We start from the raw sequence: 22,097 nt of genomic DNA, 5'->3' as shown, positions 1-22,097 counted from the left end.
AAGAGCAAGTCACGGGCTGCTGGTGGGAATGTGTGTGTGCAGGAAGGGACGGCAGACATCTTTCCCGCAGGAATTTGCAGAGGAAGGACAAGTTCCTCTATCACCCACGGGAGTGCAGAGTAGGAAGGATGGGTGTCCAAGCAAGGCCTCCCAGTAAGAGGGTGCTGATGTTACAATAGCCTATACACAAAGGGAATGGCAAATGGAATGTAGGATCACAGCATCAGTGTAAGAGGATCTTGGTCTTGGTGACATATCTTGACACTTCAAGGTGAATATATATATATATATATATATACACACAAAAAAACATTGTGTAAGCGGCGTGCATGCAAAACATGGCAGTAAGAGGAGTTGTATGTTCTATACGTAAGAGGAGTTGTATGTTTTATAGGTAAGAGGAGCTGTATGTTCTATACGTAAGAGGAGCTGTATGTTCTATACGTAAGAGGAGTTGTATGTTCTATACGTAAGAGGAGTTGTATGTTCTATAGGTAAGAGGAGCTGTATGTTCTATACGTAAGAGGAGTTGTATGTTCTATAGGTAAGAGGAGTTGTATGTTCTATACATAAGAGCTGTATGTTCTATACGTAAGAGGAGCTGTATGTTCTATAGGTAAGAGGAGTTGTATGTTCTACAGGTAAGAGGAGCTGTATGTTCTATAGGTAAGAGGAGATGTATGTTCTATAGGTAAGAGGAGTTGTATGTTCTACAGGTAAGAGGAGCTGTATGTTCTATATGTAAGAGGAGATGTATGTTCTATAGGTAAGAGGAGCTCTATGTTCTATACGTAGGAGGAGTTGTATGTTTACGTAAGAGGAGCTGTATGTTCTATATGTAAGAGGAGTTGTATGTTCTATACGTAAGAGGAGTTGTATGTTCTATACGTAAGAGGAGCTGTATGTTCCATATGTAAGAGGAGTTGCATGTTCTATACGTAAGAGGAGATGTATGTTCTATAGGTAAGAGGAGTTGCATGTTCTATACATAAGAGGAGATGTATGTTCTATAGGTAAGAGGAGTTGTATGTTCTATACGTAAGAGGAGTTGTATGTTCTATAGGTAAGAGGAGTTGTATGTTCTATATGCAAGAGGAGCTGTATGTTCTATACATGAGGAGTTGTATGTTCTATACGTAAGAGGAGCTGTATGTTCTATACGTAAGAGGAGTTGTATGTTTTATACACTAAGGGAATGTTGTGTTACAATGGTTTACCTAGATGTGTGAGGATTGCTACACACAGATAATAGATTTTTTTTCTCTTGCCTAATGTGCATAATCACTACGTACAAATAATTACTAGGTTTGAGAGAAAATGGTTGCTTTACAGAGACGGAGTAAACTGATCCTAAAGTGACGGTGTAGTGTCACAGCTGGTGTCACTGGGCTCTTCCTCGGGGCCTGACAAGGCAATGGGCCGGTGCTGGAACGAGGAGCCTGGGGCACTCACCAGTGTTTCAGCGAATGGATCTTAACCAGTCACTCTGAGGAAAGAAACTGGAATCCAGAATGATTCAGCAGGTTTTCCAGATTTTAAGGAACAACCAAACGTACAGATTGCCCCAAATCTGACGTAATGCGAGTTGCATCTTGATTCAGCCAGATTCTCCAGTCTTGGTAGCTATGTTTGTGATACAGCGCTAAAGGAATAGAAATAAATACGTTCCATATTTCTTGATAGAACACTTAATGAGAGTACAAAATGTTTCTTAGTGCTCCTCATGCTTTGGCATAAGTTAATTAAGGCAAGAAAAATCTATTCCCTCTGAAGAGGAATAAGGGATTTGAAACGGGTAGAACAGGTCGAAACCAAATAAAAAACCAAAAATCTGTTTTATTGAATTTCAGATCAAATTCGGAAGTAGTTGCAAAATAAAAGTCCATGAAGCGAGGGCATAAGGAAACAGTTGATAGGGCATCTGGCTTGATTCTATAAGTTTAGAAAAAAATCAGGGCTGTCCCTGTCACCAGCTGTTTGATGGAAAAGCCATGGACATACCAGTTCAGCCAGGCTGCACCCAGAAACCTAGGTTTTAAAATTGCGAATGAGATAGCATGTAACGAGTTATTTCCGTCCTGCGGTAAATGTCCGTGTGTGCTTTTTCCATCAGCCGGTAAGACTTCATTTGCGTTAATTAGCTGGGTTTCATCCTTGTGAGAGAAAACATGTTACCCATGCTTACACAGACATATTCGTGTGTAGATATCTATATTGGGGTAGAGGAACTTCTGGTAAGCATCCATTTCTTCTTGGTGAAAATTTGTAGCCATGGGAATAACGTTTATTTAAAAAAAAAATAAATTAGGACTTGGGTTTTTTTTTAATTTACCATATATATTGTGTTTTTATGCACACAGTCATGCTTCCTATGGTGTTTTTCTGAATGTTTGGAGATGTTGTATAAATTGCAATATAAGCGAAGCTATGGATGCCAGAGGCAAATAGTGTTTCCATGTCCAGGGACTCGTGAGCATTTTGTGTGTAACGGGAATAAATGAAGACGAACGGTTCTATTACTCTACAGAATACGTTATCGCACTCTCAGTGCGCTGCATAAAAGCATAGTACAAGTCTTTCCTGCGTACGTCGGATGCGTTAATTAGTGAAAAAGACTTGCTGTGTGTTTCCTGCACTTTTTGTTAGGGTATTTGTACGGCACGAAGCATTAAAGCGCTGCGACACGCTGCAGTGGGGCAGGCCAGCGAGGCCGCTCGTCTCTCGCCTGCGCTGGCTGTCCGGGGGGCGCGGGGTGCCGTGCGGGGGTTCAGGATGGCCTCGCGCCGCATCGGCAGGTGTGCGACTGGGTTCCTGGGTCGCAGGAAGGGGAAAGGTCTCTGGAGGAGGGCGCCTGGGCTGCACCTTCTTTTGTTGTGGCGGTGGCAGAACGTTCTCTCAGGGCGGGCACAGGAAGCTGCGAAGGCGGCGGAGCAGCGGGCAGGGGTTAGCCGCGCTCGGCGCGATGGCGGCGGGTGTGCGGGGCAGGGCGCGGGGCGCTGCCGAGGGAAGGGGAAAGCGAGGCAGCGCGGCGGGGTCAGGGGTCACTGGGCCTCCTCCTGCCCACACCCTGCCCGCGCCCTGCCCGCGCCCGGGGCTGCCGAGGGCAGCTTGGTGCCAGGGCTGGTTTGGAGGGCAGGGGTTGGCGTCCATGGCCGACACCGAGGGAAATGTGTCTGTGAGCTGTCCTGTGTGTGTGTCTGTGTGTGTGTGTGTGTGTCCGTGTGTGTGTCCCCGTGTGTGTCCCCCCGTGTGTGTGTGTGTCCCCCCATGTGTGTGTGTCTGTGTGTGTCTGTGTCCCCGTGTGTGTGTGTGTCCCCATGTGTGTGTGTCTGTGTGTCCCCGTGTGTGCATCCATGTGTGTGTCCATGTGTCTATGTGTGTGTGTCCGTGTGTGTCCCCATGTGTGTCCATGTGTATATGTGTCTGTGTGTCCATGTGTGTCTGTGTGTATGTGTGTGTGTCCATGTGTCTGTGTGTCTGTGTGTCCCCGTGTGTGTGTCCCCATGTGTGTGTCCATGTGTCTATGTGTGTGTGTCCGTGTGTGTGTGTGTGTGGCAGCTGCTGTGTGTGAGGGAGAGAGAAGGGAGCCGGCTGCCCTCTGTGTGTTATGAGGGGCCGAGGGATGTGTGGGGGCCTGTGTGTGTGTGTGTGTGTGTGTGTGTGTGTGTGTGGAGCTCAGGTGCGAGGGAAACCCGTGTGTGTGTGACAAGAGCTGGTGTGTGAGGGAAGCCTCTGTGTGTGTGTGTGTGTGTGTATGACTGTGTGTGTCTCCGTGGTGTGTGTGTGTCTCTCTGTGTGTGTGTGTGTGTGTGTGTGTATGACTGTGTGTGTCTCTGTGGTGTGTGTGTGTGTGTGTGTCTCTGTGTAGGAGCCGTGTCTGTGTGTGTGTGTGTGTCTGTGTGTGTGTGTGTGTGTGTCTCTCTGTGTGTGTGTGTGTGTGTGTGTCTCTGTGTCTCTGTGTGTGTGTGTGTGTGTGTGTGTCTCTGTGTGTGTGTGTGTGTGTGTGTGTGTGTGGCGGGGCGGGGCCGCTGACGGGAGGCGGCAGGTGCTGTCGCCCCCCTCCGCCTTCCCGGGCCCCCCCGGCCGCGCGCGCTCCCCCCGCCGGGGGCGGCCCCGCCCCGCCCCGCCCCGCCGGCGGCCGGGGGCTCCGCGCTCTCTCTCTCTCCCTCTCCCCCTCCCTCTCCCCCCGCGGGCGGAGCAGCCGCCGCGGGCCCGGGCCCGGATCCTCCTCCCGCTCCCTACGCGCCGCTCCGACGTCAGGCGCGGGAGCGGGAGGCAGCGCCCAGCCCCGCCGTTGCCAGAGACTCGGCGGCCGCCGGACGGGGCGGACGGCGGGGCGGCGACTCCCGGCGCGGCTCCCGGCAGGGGGGTGGAGAGGAGGGCGCTATGGCCGACGTGTTCCCGGGCTCCGAGCCCGGCGCGGCCCCGGACGCGGCGCGGCGCTTCGCTCGCAAGGGGGCCCTGAGGCAGAAGAACGTGCACGAGGTGAAGGAGCACAAATTCATCGCGCGCTTCTTCAAGCAGCCCACCTTCTGCAGCCACTGCACCGACTTCATCTGGTGAGAGACCCCCCGAGCGCTCCCCCCTCCCCTTCCCCTCCCCTCCGCCCGGGCCCGCTCCGCCGCGGGGGATCCCCCCGCGCCGAGGGCAGCCCCCGCCGCCGTGCCCCCCCTCCCACCCGCCGGGTCCCCGGGGCCGGGCAGGTGAGCCCCGGGGGGGGGCAGAGCGCTGTCGCCTCGCTGTCCCCGGCTCTGTCTCACCCTCCTCCTCCTCCTCCGGGGTGCTGGCGGCCGCCGGTGCTCCGAGGGGCCGCGGGCTGAGTCTGGGCGCGCACCCCGCTCTCGGGGCGGGGGGAGCCCCTGAACTTGCCGGCGCTCGGGGAGGGGCAGTGCCGCAGAGAGCAGCGGGCTCTGAAGACCCACGCTGGGGACTCGGTTTGTCCGGTTTTGTGTTTCCTCGGCGCTCGTCCCGCCGCCCCCGAGCCCCGGGCTCGGCCGCCTCCGCCCGCGGAGCCCCCGCTCTGCGCCCGCCTTCCCGGCGCGGAGGGAGCGCGGCCGCCGCTCCGGCTGCTGCAGCGGAGACGGAGGGTTTTCTGTTTCACGCTGTGGGTGTTGCTGTGTGGCACAACTTCTGTAGCCCTGCCTTTAACTTTGTGCTCAGCGCCGGCTTTATTTCCTCCTGCTGCAGAGGGAGACGGGGAATGCAGTGACACCGCTGCTACATGGCTTGTTTAGGAAAGGGACGGCTTTGGGTTGTTTCCTTTTTTTTAAGAGAAAGGTTCGTGCTAGAGAGAGGGGAGGAAGGGAGGAAAACTTCCTACCAACACCCTTATTACGAAGCTGTTAAGGGGAAAAAATACACCTCTCGGTTCCTGCCATGCCCTCTCCTGGGCAGGATGGCAGCTCCGCTGCAGGCCGAGCCTCCCGGCGCTCTCGGTATCCCCCGGGCTCGGCGCCCCCCGCACCCTTCGCCCTCCTCGCTCCCACGCGGGGGGGGGTGTGGAGCCCCCGGGCTCACGCCCTGGGTGTCCCCCAGCTCCGGGCGAGGGCTTTTGTACACTCGGCGAGTGCGGAACAGCAGCGGCCGTGGGTCTTCCTCTCCTTCACCTGAGACGTGGCTTAGGTTCAGCCTTGCTCTGCTGCCGAAGTTTTCAGTGCACCTCTCGTTGCTGAAAACGAGAGCTGTGATTTATTTTAGCCAAAGTTGTGGGAAGATCCAGAGGGGTCAGCACTCAGCTGGCTCTGTGTCTGTGGCCGGTGTCTTGCTCTTCTTGTATGTGTTTATGCATCTGGACACAGACCTTTGTCTTTCTTCTTGAGTTTTCCTTGGTTTGTGTGCTGAAAGAAAAACTGTGATTGCTCCAGAAATGATTGAAATACATTTACAGAGTGAGGAAAGGGAGGAAAACCGAGATGGTAGACTGCGGAAGAAACAAGTCAACTTTTTGAGCGTGGGGTTGGGTTTTTTTAAATTACTTTTTCCTATTTGAAAAAAATTTGCAAAGTTTCTTATTGTAAAAGTGAGACACCTTTAGGAACCGCTTCAAAGTTAATCTGAAGTGTGATGAATTGGGAAGTGTGAAAGAACGCTGCAGGGTTATTGTCGGACTGCGTTTGTGTACAGGAGTAGCACAATGAAAAACCCAAGTGGAATACAGTCATGAGATGACAGGATGGGTTTGGAAGTGAAAGGGTCTCCTGGGGCTGCCAGGGGGCCCCAGAGGCTGTGCTCTTTTGTCTTGTCTTGCTAGTGAGTCTGAGAAAGCTCTCAAGGCTCATCAGATGAGCATCTGACAACTCAAACTTGTTTCATTTCCTCGTTTGAAGATGGGCAACTCTTGAGTAAGCAGCATACACCGTAACAAGTGCTCCATCTATTTCCAAAATGACATGTGGCAATTAACATATGTTTTAAAGTATAAAGACTAGTAAATGCAACCTTCTGCTGAACTATGTAAATAGATATTCTTTTTTCTTAGATTACTTTTGACCAGGTAATAGTGTAGTGCCTCCTTACCTTCCTAGAAAACTTTCACTTACCTGCTTCGTTTCTGAAGTGTTGATTTTTATTTTTTTTTTTTAAAGGCATTTCACTTAAAATACATTGTAACTGCTCAGGGAGTGGACTGGACTGCGGCTGCTGAGTGTATGAACTCCCCGCAAACACTGAAGAGTGGCTGTGCTTTTAGAGAAGATAATACAGGAATGTTCTTTACAAATAAGCCTGAAAGGATGAAAAATTATCTAAAGTCTGTTTCATGTTCTTGGTCCTGCTGTCAGCTTTCCTGCAATTGCATTTGCACGCTTCCAGTACATGCTTTTTTACTTCTGTGAAGACAAGAGATAACAGCAGCAGAATGACAGTACAGTGTAGTCACAGATGCTGCCAAGTAAACAAACAATTTCATGTTTCTTCTGGTTTTCTGAATTTAGGCCCACTTAATAAAAGGTAGAGGCTTTTGCGTAGAAATTTATGGAAATGCTCAATGCTGTGTAATTTCAATTTCCACCATGTACTAAAGGTTTTGCCCCTTCTCTGAATACATAAACAAAAAACGTGGGAACATTATCGATACAATTTTTTAAAAAACGTTTCCACAAACTTCATGTTAACTGCCTTCAGCCTACTGGCCGGCTTCTACAGTTCATGGCTTTTGTTCATTTGTCTTTGAGCACAAGCAGCCCCAGCTCTCCAGATGACAAACATTCTGCAAAGAGGGAAAATGCAGAGAAATGTTTATAGGAAGGATACTCAAAACATTTATTTTTGTGGAAAGCGAATGTTGATTGTTTAAAGATAAACAAATAAATAAAGCCAACAGCAGTGCAGTTTGCCAGAGCTATAATATGTTGAAACTTTGGATACCACGTACAACGCTTGCGTGTCCCTGTGTTCACTGGTGAAGTGTAACACGCGTGTTTGGGTTTTGTTATGGAAGTGAAGCAAGGAAGCTGGAAGAATAATCTGTATGAAACCAGTGGGCCTGTCTTCTCCTCAATATTGAAACAAGCCAAACCTTTAACCTGCCTCCTTTCCATACAACAAACGACTGTTATCTAGCTGAGGCGCAGAACAGCACTGGCATGCAGTCCTAAAATGTGGATGAAAAACTTAAGTCTGGTTTGTTTTAGATGCCTTTGCTAGAACTTGGAATATTTTACATTATTGTTAAGTATACGTGTGGCATTAAATGAGTTGAAATATTATTCAGTAATCACAGATGATGATAAATGTAGATCCAAAATAGCTTGTAAAATAATAATAATAAATTTTATTTTTTGCCAGAAGCTGAAATTACATAGTTGGTAGCAGCTATTGTTCTCTGCTTTGAAATGGGTGGGTTGTTCTGTGTTGTATTATTTTAAAATCTGCTGCCGTCTGAGCAAAATCTGAAGTTATTTAATATGAAGCTATTTTTATGTTGTTACAGATCATTGAGAAGAAATTATAACTAAACATACTAAGATGGTGGTTTTTTTCTTTTTTTTATGCAGGGGATTTGGGAAACAAGGATTTCAGTGCCAAGGTAAGCCACAAGTGCTTTGTTCGCTCATGCGCGTTGTTGCACCTCGTTTTGAAGGTAGCCAAAACTTGCCTGCAGCAAGAGGGAAATAAGCCTGGAAAAACTAAGCGAGCATCTCTGCCTATGTAAATGCCAAAGGAAGATAATGATTCAATTAAATAACTGTTGGTATTTATATCATATACATTGAACAATCAAGTAATTGTTCATATTGTAATGACACAAAAAGTTTGGTCTTTTGTAACATCTTGTCACGGTAAATGTCATATAATCCGCATGTAGTGCAGCTTCTAACTTTTCATGAAAATAATCTGTGCAATTTAGCTTTCGCAGAGACCATTTTTCACATCAGAAGCTCTTGTCTGTGTGGGCGTTTTGGAAAATGGATTCACTTTTTAGTCATACGTCTTATTTTCATAACCCAAACTCCCTGTTTTTAATTTTCATACACTGTGGGTTTAGGAGGACCTTTGGTTTGAACTACATTTTAGGGCAGGCAGCATTTCTCGGTCTTATGTAATCCTTAATTACAAAAAAATCCACCCCTACAAAATCACCAATTTAATAAATTCTGCTAACCTTGAGAAATGGAAAGCTGCTGTAGCGGGAGATAACTATATACGTGAAAACCAGAGCATGATATGCTGTATTCTGCCAAATTCTTATCATTATTTAACGTTTAATCATGCTATAACCACACCCAACTACTGTTATTTTTTCTATGTCATATATTTACCTAATTAGGATGAGGCTTTTTGTTGTCCCTTTCTCTTTCCCCACCTTCCCTATTGTTTCACCTGCAGATGTACACTGAGTACTCATTAGCCAGCCCCTTGTTTTTTTTTCTTTCATTACATTTTTTAATAGCTATTTGCTAGAGCTTTAGAGCATATTTGACTACCCTGAATGTTGCTTTTACTTAGTGAAATTACGGTTTCTGTGGTATTTTTGTGAAAGTTGATGTTAATTGATTCTTCTTGAAACTAAACCTCTGAGAAACTGACTGCAAGAGAATGATGCCTTTTAAAGATGTTGCAATAAGTATTTATCTTTCTGCGAGTAGAAACTTGCAGATACACACATGTAGTGAAAACGTTGCATACCTGATTAAGGGAAGCATGCAACCATGATTTTACTATGAATCTTGTATACAAATTTCCCTGTGTCCCAAGATGTTAATATTAAATTTTGTAGATATCCTCCAGTTTTTTGCTGCTCATCGCATCCAAAGCAGTGCTGTAGATCAGCCCGCAGTTAGTAATGGAATGGCTTTTCCTGAATCCCATTCAGGATAGCTCAGTGGTTCCTAGTTAAGGAATTATTTAGATCTTCATTACAGATTTCCATTGGTACAGAAAATAATTGTGGCTGCAGTTAAATTATACAGTTCTTGATCTTAAATTGTGTAGTTTGTACCATGTTGGCGTTCTGCTGTCTTCCAGTCAGGCAGCCAGTGGCTCAAACTGAACCTGAGCCACGGATCAAATTTGTGTGGCAATTCTCTTCTAGTATTTTGGATTCTGTGGCCAGAATTCCTTATACCAGCATTATTTTACTTAGCTAGTTCTGTCTAATGAGGACTAACCTTTATAAAGTTAGCAAAAAATTTGAATTTGGCCTCATTTTCCCTCCAAACACCGTGCATGATCACAACCAAGAGTAAAAGCAGTAGAGCAGCTTGATTGATTTTTAAATGCTTCAGAAGTGATACCTTTTAGGAATCTAAATAAATCTGTTCAGACATGACTTCTGTCTGCACCAGAGCAAGATTCTGCAGTTTTTCTTTGATAGAGACTTTTGTATTCAGGGTTCTTGTCTGTTTTCTTATACTGTCAAAACCTCTACAGAAATACTCAAATTTTAGGTAGTTTAGGCAAGTTAATATAATAAGTTTAAGTAGTGGGATTTTTTTGCCATCATTCATTAAATTTGATTGTGATCACAGTCAAAGAGTTCATACTCTTGGGGATAATCATCTTGAAAAATAAATAACTAAAGTTAAGCAGCTGAATCAAAGCTTTTCAGTTAAACTTCCTGAAGTGTCCATCTGAAAAGTCACCAGCTAAAGCTGGAAAGACAAATTAGTCATCAAAATTAGTGAGATCATGAGGAATTTTTTTTTTTAGAAGTGTGAAACTAGAAAGTAGGTTGCAAAAAAACCCCTAGTTTCTTTAATTAAGCAACTACCTTTACAGAGAAGAATGACAAATTAAGAATAAAATGGAAATTTCAGTATGACATGAAGGAAAGAATATTACAGTGACAGCTCCTAGTATAACTACAGTTTTTGGTCTGTCAGAGTTTCCATGATAAGAAACTCTTTTAGCTCAGTTTTCAGGAGTGTTGTAAAATCTCCTGCTAGACAGAAACTTGATGTCAGGCAGGTTTCAGAGTTGGGTAGGTTTATTATTTCCAAAGTTATTGTAAATTCCTCTGGCCTTTGTTACCAAAGGGAAAAGGAAAGGTCCATAACAGTAATGTATCAAACTCAAACGATGCTCCTACCCTAAGAAACTGCAGTTATTCTATGAATATTTGTATTACTAATTCTTTAATTAAACAAAAGTCCTTAGTGTTTATGCAGTATTAAACATTGCAGCTAACATAGTATTTATTTACAGCTAACAGTTTTTATATATTTTTAAAACTTCCTTTGAAAAAGTGTCACATAAAACACAGTTCTAGTTTTATTTTTAAGAGATGCCCTCAGAAAAAAGGATTTTTATGTTTAAATTTTATTTAAATTAACAACGCTATAGTCTAATGATCTTTTTTTTTTTGACCCTTAATACCTTTTTTCATCAGGCTTGCTTTGAGCCTTGGAACATGTTTTCAATTGTATGTAATTTTTGTTTTCTGATTTCAATGCCTGTGTTTCTGCTGAAGTGTTCAGGTTCAGCATTATGTAAAAACACTTAAATGAGTTCTTTGGAATTGAAGAGAAATATTTTCTTTTATTTAATTAAAAAGCTTTACAAAATTTCTTTTCTTATTTTCATGGGATCCCTATGAATTTGCAAAAGACAATAAATTCAGTTTTGGTACGCTGTTAAAGTCCTTAATGCGACAGAGGTTCAGGGTGCAATTGCATTATTACCGCGCAGATGCTTAGCAAGAGGCAGTTCACATTTGAAGTAGTTTGTCTTGGAGAGGCTGCAGAAGTCTGTTGCATTATCAGAAATAAGTTTTTTCAGAGAGAGGATTCATGGCCAAAAAAGTTACGGTGGAAAAAGTCTGAGCCTGACTTTGATAATGTGTGAATTTGAAAATGAACCTGAAAGAGTTCAGCTGGATTAACTTCCTCCTAAGGAATGTATTTTTACTGCCCCCTGTTATTAGGAAGCATTTTGCTGTTTGATATTTGTGTTTTATTATTGACTTATAAAAACATGAAATATCCTAAAATACCGTGCTTTTGACACAGGAGTTCTTATTCTGCTGTTTTGCTTTTCCTGTTTTCTGTTGATTGTCTTTGTGGTAGTGAAAACATGATGGCAAGATTATTTAAAGGGAGTTATGGCTTTGCTTTGTTTTCTTACATTGTCAAGCAGGACAGCAAGCTGTCTGTAATGCTGAAAGCTTTTCTCTGACATGTACCTGGAAATGCTACAAGAGTAATGTGAAAAATGGAATAATTTTAAATGCTCTTCAATCTGCCACAGTATGAAAGTTACTCTTTTAAGAAAGCAGACTTTAAATTAAGCAAGCTTTTTCAGTTAAATTTTGGCTTCATCCTTCTTTTGATACTGACTGTTATACTCTAAGTATAACCTATATTTGTTTCTTTGTTTGATCTGTAAGAAAAGGTTTTCTGGTGAACAGAGCACAACAAATAGTGATTCACTAAGATGCAACATGTATTTAGGTGTCTAGACGTTTTGAGTTCAGTACTGAAGGCTCAGCAAGTTCCTCGAGGTGAAAATATTTTTAGTGACAGTAATGTAAATGTGATCAACTCATGTTTCTCATTAAGGGTCTGTTGTTAAGTCTCTCCTAAATGGTCAAAATTTGTAGTTATTAACCTCTTTTACATGGTTTCTGCAGGGTCTTCTGAAGTGCAGTGTTCTGCTATAGTTCAGCTTTGAAATGCATTTGGCTTTAGGAAGAGTTTCGCTTCTTTTTTTTCTAATGCAGATAAATTAAAGCTGGAGAAATCCATTAAAGCAGACTGTTATGTTTAGCTAATCTGTGCAACTATTACTCTTTCCACTTTTTTCCTTATCTTCCCTCAGTTTCTTTTCAAAATATTTTTTTCCAAATGTTGAATTTAATCTTAAACTGATGCAGTGATCCTTTTGGAATAGCTCGTGCCATGCTGGGTACACTTCCTAACCTGCTGGTTCTGGGCTAGTTAGACATCTATAGTAACTCCTCACTAAAAATGGGAATGGTTGATTTTTTAATTTTTTTTTACTGTCCTTGCAAATATCATAACGCTGGCACATTAAACCAGCGCTTCATTTCCTTTGCTTTGTTTATCTTTTAGCCACTAGTTCTTGACCTCACTTCTACAGTGAAAAGACCAAAGAACCCACCGATGCTGACTCCTTTATAAATCATGTATTTTCATTAAAAATTTTGTATTAAAGGTCTCTGTGTAGAGATGGTAAAGAAGCTAATTTTTAATGCTTTCACTGTGATCTGAAGATTTGAACAATGATGCCTCTGAACACCTGTGACTTGGTTGACATGTACAGTTTTTATGAATCCTCAGTTCTGCTATAACATGCTTAGAAAGGGCAGCACAATTAATTCCTCCTTGTGTATGGATCGAGGCTTAGTTCTTGGTTTTCCATCCTTATAATTGTGTTTGCCCTACCAACAGTTTCTTGTTCATTTTACTATCTTCATTTTCCTCTGTAGATGAAAAAACTAATAAAAATGTATTACGTTGCTGTGTTACTTCTCATAAAAATATTTCTGTCTTCCTTACTTGGAAATGCTATTGCCAAAGGGTAGATAAGATACAAAGTAAGTTCCCCTCTATGTGCCAGAACTGCTTTTCTTCTACAATTATCATTTTTGTGGTAAGATTGGATATTACAGACCACAGTTTGAACAATGTATGTGTTGTTCTTTGTGCTTTTTATATTACTCATAAGTCATGTGCTACAGTTTACATTAATGTTTCTATAAGCGTGAGGTTGAGAAGTGAATTTCATGGAAGTCACTAAGAGTCTGTGACTGTTGATCCTTTCCATATAACTTGATGAAATCTTCTGAAGAGGAATTTTACTGTTGATATACTTAAAGCAGCTGACTTGATAGTCTATTTTCATGCATATAACTTGGAGGTATCTGTTCAGAAATGAAACCACCAAGGCAAAAACCAAACATACACACACTGCCAACAAAAGAGAACAAAACAAAAAAACCACCTGGGAGCATAAATTGCTTCGACACACAGGTTCCATGATTCCTCTAGCCAGCTTTGTCCTTTCCTGTGGCCTTTTGCCCTCGGCCTAACCTGTGGATTTCTTCTCAAAGGACACTAATTTTTAGGATCTGCAGATAATCTGACATACAGATTGTAAACGTTCAGATAAAATGCTTGTTGCACATTTGTCTTGTCAGCTTTTATTTATTCATTCTTCCCCTCCTTTGGCTGTCCCTTTCCTTCCCTTTGCAACATATGTCCCATATTATGAGGACGTACAGTCCTGTTAGTTGCCTGATACTGGTGTAAATTGAGATTCTATTCCTATCCCCACAGTTGAACTCTGAGAGATCTTTGAAAAACTACCCATGTTCCAAGTTTTTCCTGAGAACAGCATTGACATACAGATGAAACTCCTGAGTCTTAACGAGTGCGAACACATCAGCGGTGGTTGAGATGGGGCAAGCCCCTTGGGAGCCTGCATCCCTGTCATCCCTGCCTTCGCAGTGCTTGGGTTTGCCTTGCCGGGTGGTCTTGGAGCATGCAAAGTGGATTTCCTTTGGGTGATACCAAAGAGAGCTGCGTTACAGCAGCGTGTTTAATGTCCTCCAGGTGCTAAAGGGTGTTTGGTTCATGGATCACACTGCAGCTAGTGCAACGTAAAACCCCTGAAACGTGGGCTGTGTGGATGTCTAGTTCTTAGCACTGTTTCTCTTTACAAATCTGTTCCTGTTGGAGCGTTACTTGATAATGTAGACATATTGGTTATGCTTTCAGCAACTGTTTTCTGCGTGGGGAAGGGAATGTGGTGTCTTTGAGCATCACTGCTCTATAGAAAGGACAATAGGGCATCTTTGTCAGAAGAGGGAAGAGACATGTATCCGTGTTTGTGAGGATTTTCTTACTGCAATCGTGTGCATCACAAAAAAATTCAATATATCAAATAGATGCACAATAACCAATTCACTCAACATAGAACATGACAGTAAAATAGAGAAATATGCTGCTGTACTTCTGTTTTTCTAGAAAATTTCCTTGGTGATGTTGTGCTCATCAAAACTGGAACATAATTAAATCTTATCTTGTGGCAAAAGTTTGTTGTTTGTTTGTTCTTGTATTATATTTCAAGGACAAAACCGTCTTCACCCTTCCCACACTTCGAACATGTTAAGTTTGGTTTTGTTTACTTGAAGCAGTTCGATATCCCAGCAGTGTGTTCCAGTTAAAAGAAACTGACTGTTCCAGTGCCCTGGATGTAATTCTGTGAAGCTCTTCAGCTTCTAATTAAACATGTGGGAGTGATAGCTCATTCTGAGTTGACAGATAAACCAGTTTGAGTCCTGGGCAAGATAAAGTTTGGCATATTCTTTATTTTCCCCTCTGATTTGGTGCAGTACTGCACATCAACTGCCGATACACAGTCACATATGGTGTTAATTTTATACAAGTTTTTTGTGGATGTGACTTATGCCATGAGCAGAATTTAATGAAATGTTGTAAAGAAAGTTGCAGAAAGATGAAGAAAACAGATTTCCCTGTTGGGGAAACAGTGCATTGATAGCTATTTCTTCTATGTTTGTTTTTGTGGGTTGTTTCTATTTAGGGTTAAAGGTAAAAAGTACTAAGTTATTTAATAAATACTTCAGGCTTAGTTCCTCAGCTTTTACATCTGGAGCAGAAAGCAGGAAAGTCGGAGTGAAGGACTCTCTTGTGTATAATTAGTAACAGGAACTACCCTTTGAGTGTTTCCAAATTCTTGTAGATGCTGAACATTATAATTCCAACTGATTTCAGCAGTGCTTGTTGAAGACTTAGAGAGGCTGGGAGTGCTTGGGAGTTGGTTATCAGCTGTTAATTTTTCAATTGCAGCTATTTCTGAATGCTGCCTTCCCTAAATGTGGTTCATAACAGTTACCTTGTAAGTCAGGCAACCGGACACGTGTGTACGGGTCTTTTTCTGGATTTCGTTGTCATTCGCTCTGATCTCTTAATTATAATTCGATTTACATGAAGTTTTTTAGTTCCTTTCTGCAATTATATAACTTAGTCTGTAAGGTACTGTAGAGAAGTATGTCTTTTTTTTTTTTGCAGATTATCTTCTAGTCACTTCGGATAGATTTTTGAAAACACATTACTGTCTTTACTTAAAATACTTTCATCAAATGAGCTTTATTAGCAGTCTGCAATATGTCCCGTAAATGTAGAAGCTTACTGGAATTATTTTTGTCTGTCCTCTGTTTTTTATAATTTATTTAGACTGATACAGAAACACATTTTTTGAACTAAAAATGCAAGGTTGTCCAGAAACACCAAAAATATGGTCACTATTATTCTCTTTATTTGCTACTTTTTAGTTTTTAAGATGAAGCTGCAAAATTCTAGTTAATACTTGTCTTTATATGATGGCCGGTCAAGATATAGAGAAATATTTGCTTTTCATTTACAATCACATATATAGGTTTTGACACTGTCAGAAATATCTCTGGCTGGACAACAACCAACACAAATAGCTCGTATGGCACATTCAAGCTTTACCTTGTGTAATAATTGTTGAATTGTTTTATTTTTTCTTTTTGCTAAGAAAATAAGCCATATTCACAAAACAAAATGTAATTTTTAACTAGAGTTGCAGCCATTGCCCCTTCTTTTTTTCTTTAGCTCCAATCAAAAGAATTGTATAAAGCTATTAATATTGTATATTGCGAGCATTTGCATATAGATAAATGAAGCCTCTAATTGCATTTGGAGGTTGAAATTTTTATTCTGGAGCAAAACTTATGATGATCTTGTTGCTGAAAATTAAATGGGTTTTTTCCCTCCAAATGATTCTTAAAATAGGGTAATGGATATGTGTGCCAATATAATTAAACATTTTCAAATTTTAGAACTGTAGGAATTAGATATTTAAAAATTGGGGTTCTGTATGCTTGGCTTTCAAAACTACTAATAATGTACATGAGTGTGTCTTCTTAGCAGGTGTTAAAAAAAGATCAGTAGTGACTCAGAAAAAGTGGATCAGATGCTATCCTGCCTTATTTTACTATTAGATGTGGGAAGCGTGCATACTACAAGGTACAAACTGAAGATAGAAATTCTTATTTCAGTGTTGAACTTTGTTCTCAGTGTAACTTTCCAAAGCACAGATATTTCGCTCTTCATTTTAATTTAAAATTAATAGCATTTTTAACTTCTCCGGAATGCGTGCTAAATGTGTTTAGTTCCTCAGTAAACAAAACATTATTCATGTACAAGGATGAGTTGGAAGAATAGTTTATCTTCTTTCAAGTTCTGGTCTGTGCCAGGTTATTATTTTGTTCTTTACTCACCAGGACATCAGCCAGAATTCAAAGTATTCTTGTCCTCAAGAAATTAGTCATATTAATATTTAAAAAAAGGTGAATTTTTCTGTGCTGGGAAATAGTGCAGAAAGAAGCCTTATCTTATGGAACACTGTTGTGTACGGTGGTGTTTTACGGGGTTGATTTTAGAAGTTTCTTTGTTTCCTAAGACGTTTAGCAATCCTGATCTGCATTCTTATCACTTTCCTCTGCAGACAAGCTGAAACAAACTTTTGGAAAGTGCAAAACAATCCCGCTCATAACTGCTTTTGCTTGATAAAATGTCTCTGCAGTGTCATTCTTTCTGCTTCCATATCGCACTGTGTGCGTTTCCGTGGCAGCTTCTGATTCTCTGGGCAAAGCAGCGTTACCTAGTGCCTGGTCTCTTGTACCTCTTGCCTGAACTAGATTTCCATTTTTTGCACATAAGCTTTGATCCACAGAGAGTTTTTGTGTGTCTGAAGATGACATCCTGCTAGGTGCTGGCAGGTTCTGGGCTTCTTGATTTTTCTCCTATTCCAGAATTTCATAAAACGAATCGATATCAACCTAACAATTCCCTGAACTTGTTTGACTTAGAGGAAATGTTAAAAAATAATCATGTTGCGCTAGCTTATTTCTATATTTATTGTAACAAAATTGACTACCAGGGTATGTATAATTTTTTTTCAAGCTCTTCCATCATGACAGGTTAGCTGATTGGATTTGCAACGTGCCCTAAAATTAGTCAGATTTTTGGATTGCTCTTACCTTGTTTGCTAACTTCTACTTTAAATGAATTAAATTTGAGAGCATTCCAAGTATGTCAGTTTTATATCTTCCTTTCTTGTCATCAGCTTTTACAAATTACATCTGTTGGATATATTTTTATAAAATGAAACTTCTATGTTAATACAAGCGAATGTGAGCACAGTAGAAAGCAATAGGTACACTCCTGTTCACGGGTATTTTTCAGTTCTTTTGAGTGTGTATGGGCTCATCGAGGCAAATGTTGCGAAATTACAGAAAGAAGGGAGAAAAACATAATTTTGTTTATATTCTGTTTCAAATATTTTGATGCTTAGATATTGGTTAATATTTGTTTTCGAAGTTATTGAGAGATCCTTAGGTGTGAGCCTTTAAAAGGCAGTAAAGGCTCAGTAAATCTGGTTGTGCAGCTTAAACTGTTTCTCGTGGCGTCTCCATTGCGTTGTATGTCCATGACAAACGAACACACCTGCTTCCACTGTCTGAAGACCCTGGGGAATAAAAGCACATTTTGTTAAATATGAAAACTTGTTCAAATTTCCAGTAGATCAGTGGGGGAAAGGTGGTGGTTTTTCATGGTAATTTGCGTCTGCGTTGCTATTTGCTTGTCTAAATCTGACCTTTGTGTTGGTACAAATAACATAGGTTCTGTAGTGTTAGTTTCTGAGTCGCCCGGGTAGTAATACCTCTGAAAAGGAGCATTGGAAAGCAGAGTAGCTGCTGAAGAGGGTTTTAAAGTGCAAGTGGATATGTTTTCTACATTTTTCTTAGAAGCGGTGTTGTTTCCTAATAGATGCTACCATCATTATGCCCACTGCACAGCGTGCTGTTGCATTAGATAATTTTACGCTCTGGTGCTCTGTATGCTATTGTGGGTTGTTTCACTGAGTAGTACTTTTAAGTGGTTTGTTCTGCCTCAGATATCCAGGTGTGCCTGATAAATCTTGCAGGCTGTAAAACTGATGCCTGTCCTTGTTGACATATGCGTCGAAGTCAGTAAAGCATATTTCGAAGATTTCTGCAAAACTGAAGTCTTATGTCAGCTTCCTGATGCTCTATAACGAGGAACAGTTTAGTTGTCAAGTTTATATAAAGTTCTGTTCATTTAATTGAGCTTGAGCTCGGTTTTCTTAGAACACTTTGCAAAATTCAGAATGATGGTGGCTATTATTAAACCTGGTACAAGGCCAGATGTCACTTTCATTTTAGAATATAAATGCGTTCTATTATAAATATGTAAGGCTTGTACGTTATTCATAATTTGGTAGATGCTGCATCACTTCGTGGCAGCAAATGTTTTACATAGTTCCTACGGGTTTGGATACTCGGCAACAAGTATCCTGAAACAAGGTCCGTTAGTTTCAGGAGTACTCCTGCAAGTCCATCAAACAGCTCATCCCAGGAGGCCTGGGACTGCTGGAGTATCTGGGACAGATAAAACAGAGCAGTTATGCCTGACTTTGAGTTTTTGATCAATATGCCTTGTCCTAGTCCGAGTTTCTTTTTTTATAAAATAAAGAATAAGAACACTGTAAAATATTTGATAATAGAGCTGTTCCTATTTTGGGAAGAGGGAGGACAAGCCTTTGCCACCGTTGCATCCCCTTCCTGGTTTCTGTAGAAGGTCTTTGACTTCAGATCCTTTTGTTTCCTGCTTGTGCCTTAAACTTCTCTCTGGGTCTGTGTTGTCACTGTTGTGCATATTTATAACCATACGCTGCAACTACAGCTCCAGTTTTTAAACAACCCAGTCACCATAATGGGCATATGAAGTCCCCAAGGCTTTTTACCTCTGCTGTCATCTTAAGTGCTTTTGACTTGTGATAACAGAACAATAAATTGTGGGAGGTCAGGTTAATGTGACTGACAGTGACTGAGACTTCATGTTAGAAGATATTGAGTGAACAAATTCATTGGTGCAAGGCCACGAATTTATGGACACATAATTTTGGAGTATTGATTATTTAAGTAAATGTGTAGCTGAAGATTGATGAAGGGAATAAAAGACTTCATCGTTTATCATTAATGTATTAAGGAGGTTTAATTTGGTTTATGCAGGCTTTTATAACAAGCTTTCTGCAAAAAGCATTGATAAATATGCTCAGTAAATTTTAATGAAGTCCTAAACACTATCCATGGAGCTTATTTTGTAATTTAAGTCAATACATTAGATAAGAGTACTAATTGTAGAACTTGCTATAGAATCAAAATTTTAATAAATCTTGCTCACTCTTGGCTTTTATTCCATTTATGCAAATATTGACCTTTGAATTCCTACCATTGCCCATGTTTTATTGAGCCTTGCTTTGAAGGGGCGGGGGGGTGGGTGTGGTATCATCTTTAAGCTTTTGTAGTAATAATTAGAAGGGCAGTGTCAGACATATGGATCATTTGACATTTAACATGGCAAAATGAAAAGGAAGTCGGTGATAAAATCAGTGGGGTTAGTTTTAGAACCATCAAATGTGATGTGTAGAGAGCGGAAACCAGGCTGGCCAGCAGGTAGCACAGCTGATGTATTTCTAAAACTTCGTATCGGTTCTGCAGTCATGGGCACTCTGTAAGAGTGTAGGATTGTATTCATGTTGAGCTTATAAACGTTCTTAATATTTTAAAGCCTGGATCTTGCAAGCTGCTTTGTATGAATGGATCAGTATTGCGGTCAATGAACGTCTGTTACATTGTTCTGTGTGGAACAACTGTTGGGATGTGACCTTAATCTGTAGCTAATAGTATAGGCTTTAATACTTATTTTTATTTGCAGAGCAGAGATCCTCTGAATAACTGAAGCCTTATATTATGCAGAATTCTGCATTAATATTTAGTAAAGCGAGATGCCCTTGATACAGAAGGTTTAGCAACGTAAGAGAGACACTAGGTGTGCTGTTATGTACACATATTATCCTATCGATTTCCATATGGGTTGTTTTGAAGTGGAAATTATTTGCTTGAGCTCAGTGTTGACGTTTCAATTTAATAGCATGATAATATCTTAAAATTTTACATTAAAATACTGTGTCATTTAAATTACATTGACTATTTATGTTATGCTCATTAGGGTTGTATGTAAGGACTGAGCTATAAACACCACCTGAAACCTTCACTGGATACCTCATCAGGAGAGAGTGGCCAACTGAGAGACTGCAAAAAAAATTTCTCGCTATACACACATCTCTTGTAATAGTAATTAAGAAGCAGTAGTGAGAAGATGCAACCCTTACTTCCTAGGTAACTCAGAGAACGAGTCCATCCCCTGTGCATGCATAATACATAAATACACTGTGTGAAATAATTTGGATGATTTTACCATGCTACACAGTGTTGATCCTGTTAGGAAAAGCCTACGGCACTCTATTTCGCAGCAAATAGAGTTCTGCCAGGCTTACTGATATGGAAATGATTCTTTGTTTTCATCCCCCCCCCCTTCTTATTTTAGAATATAGTTATCAGTGGAGTATGATATACTTAAAACTTATTCTCAGCAGATGAGTCCTCATCACTTAATCTGTAACTTTCCTGTTGTGCTGTTGTGTGTAAGGAAAGCTCAGGCAATGACTCTGGGTATGTGTGTTGTGGTAGGAGAAACTTGCTCCTTCAACCAAGTTCTGTCTCTAGTTACTCTTGAGTTTTAGGGCAAATGAGTTCTTCCATTCAGGTTATTTTGCTGTACACAGTTAATTAAATTGAGAGGATGACAAAAATTGAACGAGTGATGGAAGAGAGGATGGTCTTGCTTGAGAAAATGATCAAGAGGTATTTTCTGTTGTGTTATCTGTAATACTGGTAAGAAAATGTTTACGAATGTTGAAGTTGGGTTTTTTGGTTTGTTGTGGTTTGTTTTTTTTTTTTGTTTTCCCTGTTACCGCATATTTTGAAAAAATAGAACACTTAATTCTAACTCTTTTTGCATGGGCAAATTATTTATCCCTAGGTTGAGGCTTAAAAACAGAGTAATTTATTCTTCTGAGGTTCTGCAGTTAGAAATTCATTCTGACCTGATGGTGAGATGCAGGGTAGCAGATGCAATCTTTGGATCAACCAGCTACAGCTTTTGTGTTAACCAGTCATCAGGAAATATCACTAAATTACTGGAGTACAAAGCGCATCTGTTGGAAATACGTTTAAATCTTTTGTGAAGTAGGATGGGAAAAACATTACTAGAATGGGGAGTGGCTTTCGAAACAGCTGTGCTAAACAACGAAGTGTGGACCATGTGAATGAGCTCTTTTCAGAAATCTGAGCAGACCTAGTTGGAGTTGGGTTCGTGTGGCTCCTCTCCAACTGTTTTGTTTCTCTGACTGTTGCATAAGTGAATTCTGTAGTTTGTTCGGGGTTTCTGTCAGCTTGAAATCTGCCTGCGTTCAAGTTGGTGGGCAGTAGCCTAAATGCGTGTGTGGCTTTCCAAGAGTTAAAGCTTGGCAGTTTTTAGTTGCTTATAATTCCAGATTTAGTCTCGACTTTGCTAGGTATGTTGCCTCCTTACTTTTGACGGAATGCTGTCTCCATTTCTGCATTCAAGAGGAAAGCATTAAGATTATGAATCACCCTTTAACATTTGCTTAGCTCTCAACTTTGATATTTTATTAATTTGTTTTAATGGCATAATCCATGT

At 41.2% G+C, this 22,097-nt stretch overlaps 1 protein-coding gene across 3 annotated transcripts in view; it reads left to right on the top strand.

Moving 5' to 3' along the window:
- Positions 1 to 4,219: 4,219 nt before the first annotated feature.
- The window catches only part of PRKCA (protein kinase C alpha), a 156,888-nt gene continuing 139,010 nt past the window's right edge, over positions 4,220 to 22,097 (top strand). For 2 of the 3 annotated variants that reach the window (XM_074922291.1, XM_074922289.1), the window contains exons 1-2: positions 4,220 to 4,559; positions 7,995 to 8,026. In XM_074922291.1, the coding sequence (XP_074778392.1) occupies positions 4,387 to 4,559; positions 7,995 to 8,026 (205 nt within the window). In that variant the 5' untranslated portion in view covers positions 4,220 to 4,386. The remainder of the gene's footprint in view (positions 4,560 to 7,994; positions 8,027 to 22,097) is intronic. The other variant, XM_074922290.1, reaches the window with a different exon arrangement.

This window comes from Athene noctua, chromosome 18 (assembly GCF_965140245.1).
Source record: "Athene noctua chromosome 18, bAthNoc1.hap1.1, whole genome shotgun sequence".
Lineage (NCBI taxonomy): Eukaryota > Metazoa > Chordata > Aves > Strigiformes > Strigidae > Athene > Athene noctua.
The sequence above is the reverse complement of the archived record's forward strand: the minus strand, read 5'-3'. Positions and strand labels throughout refer to the sequence as shown.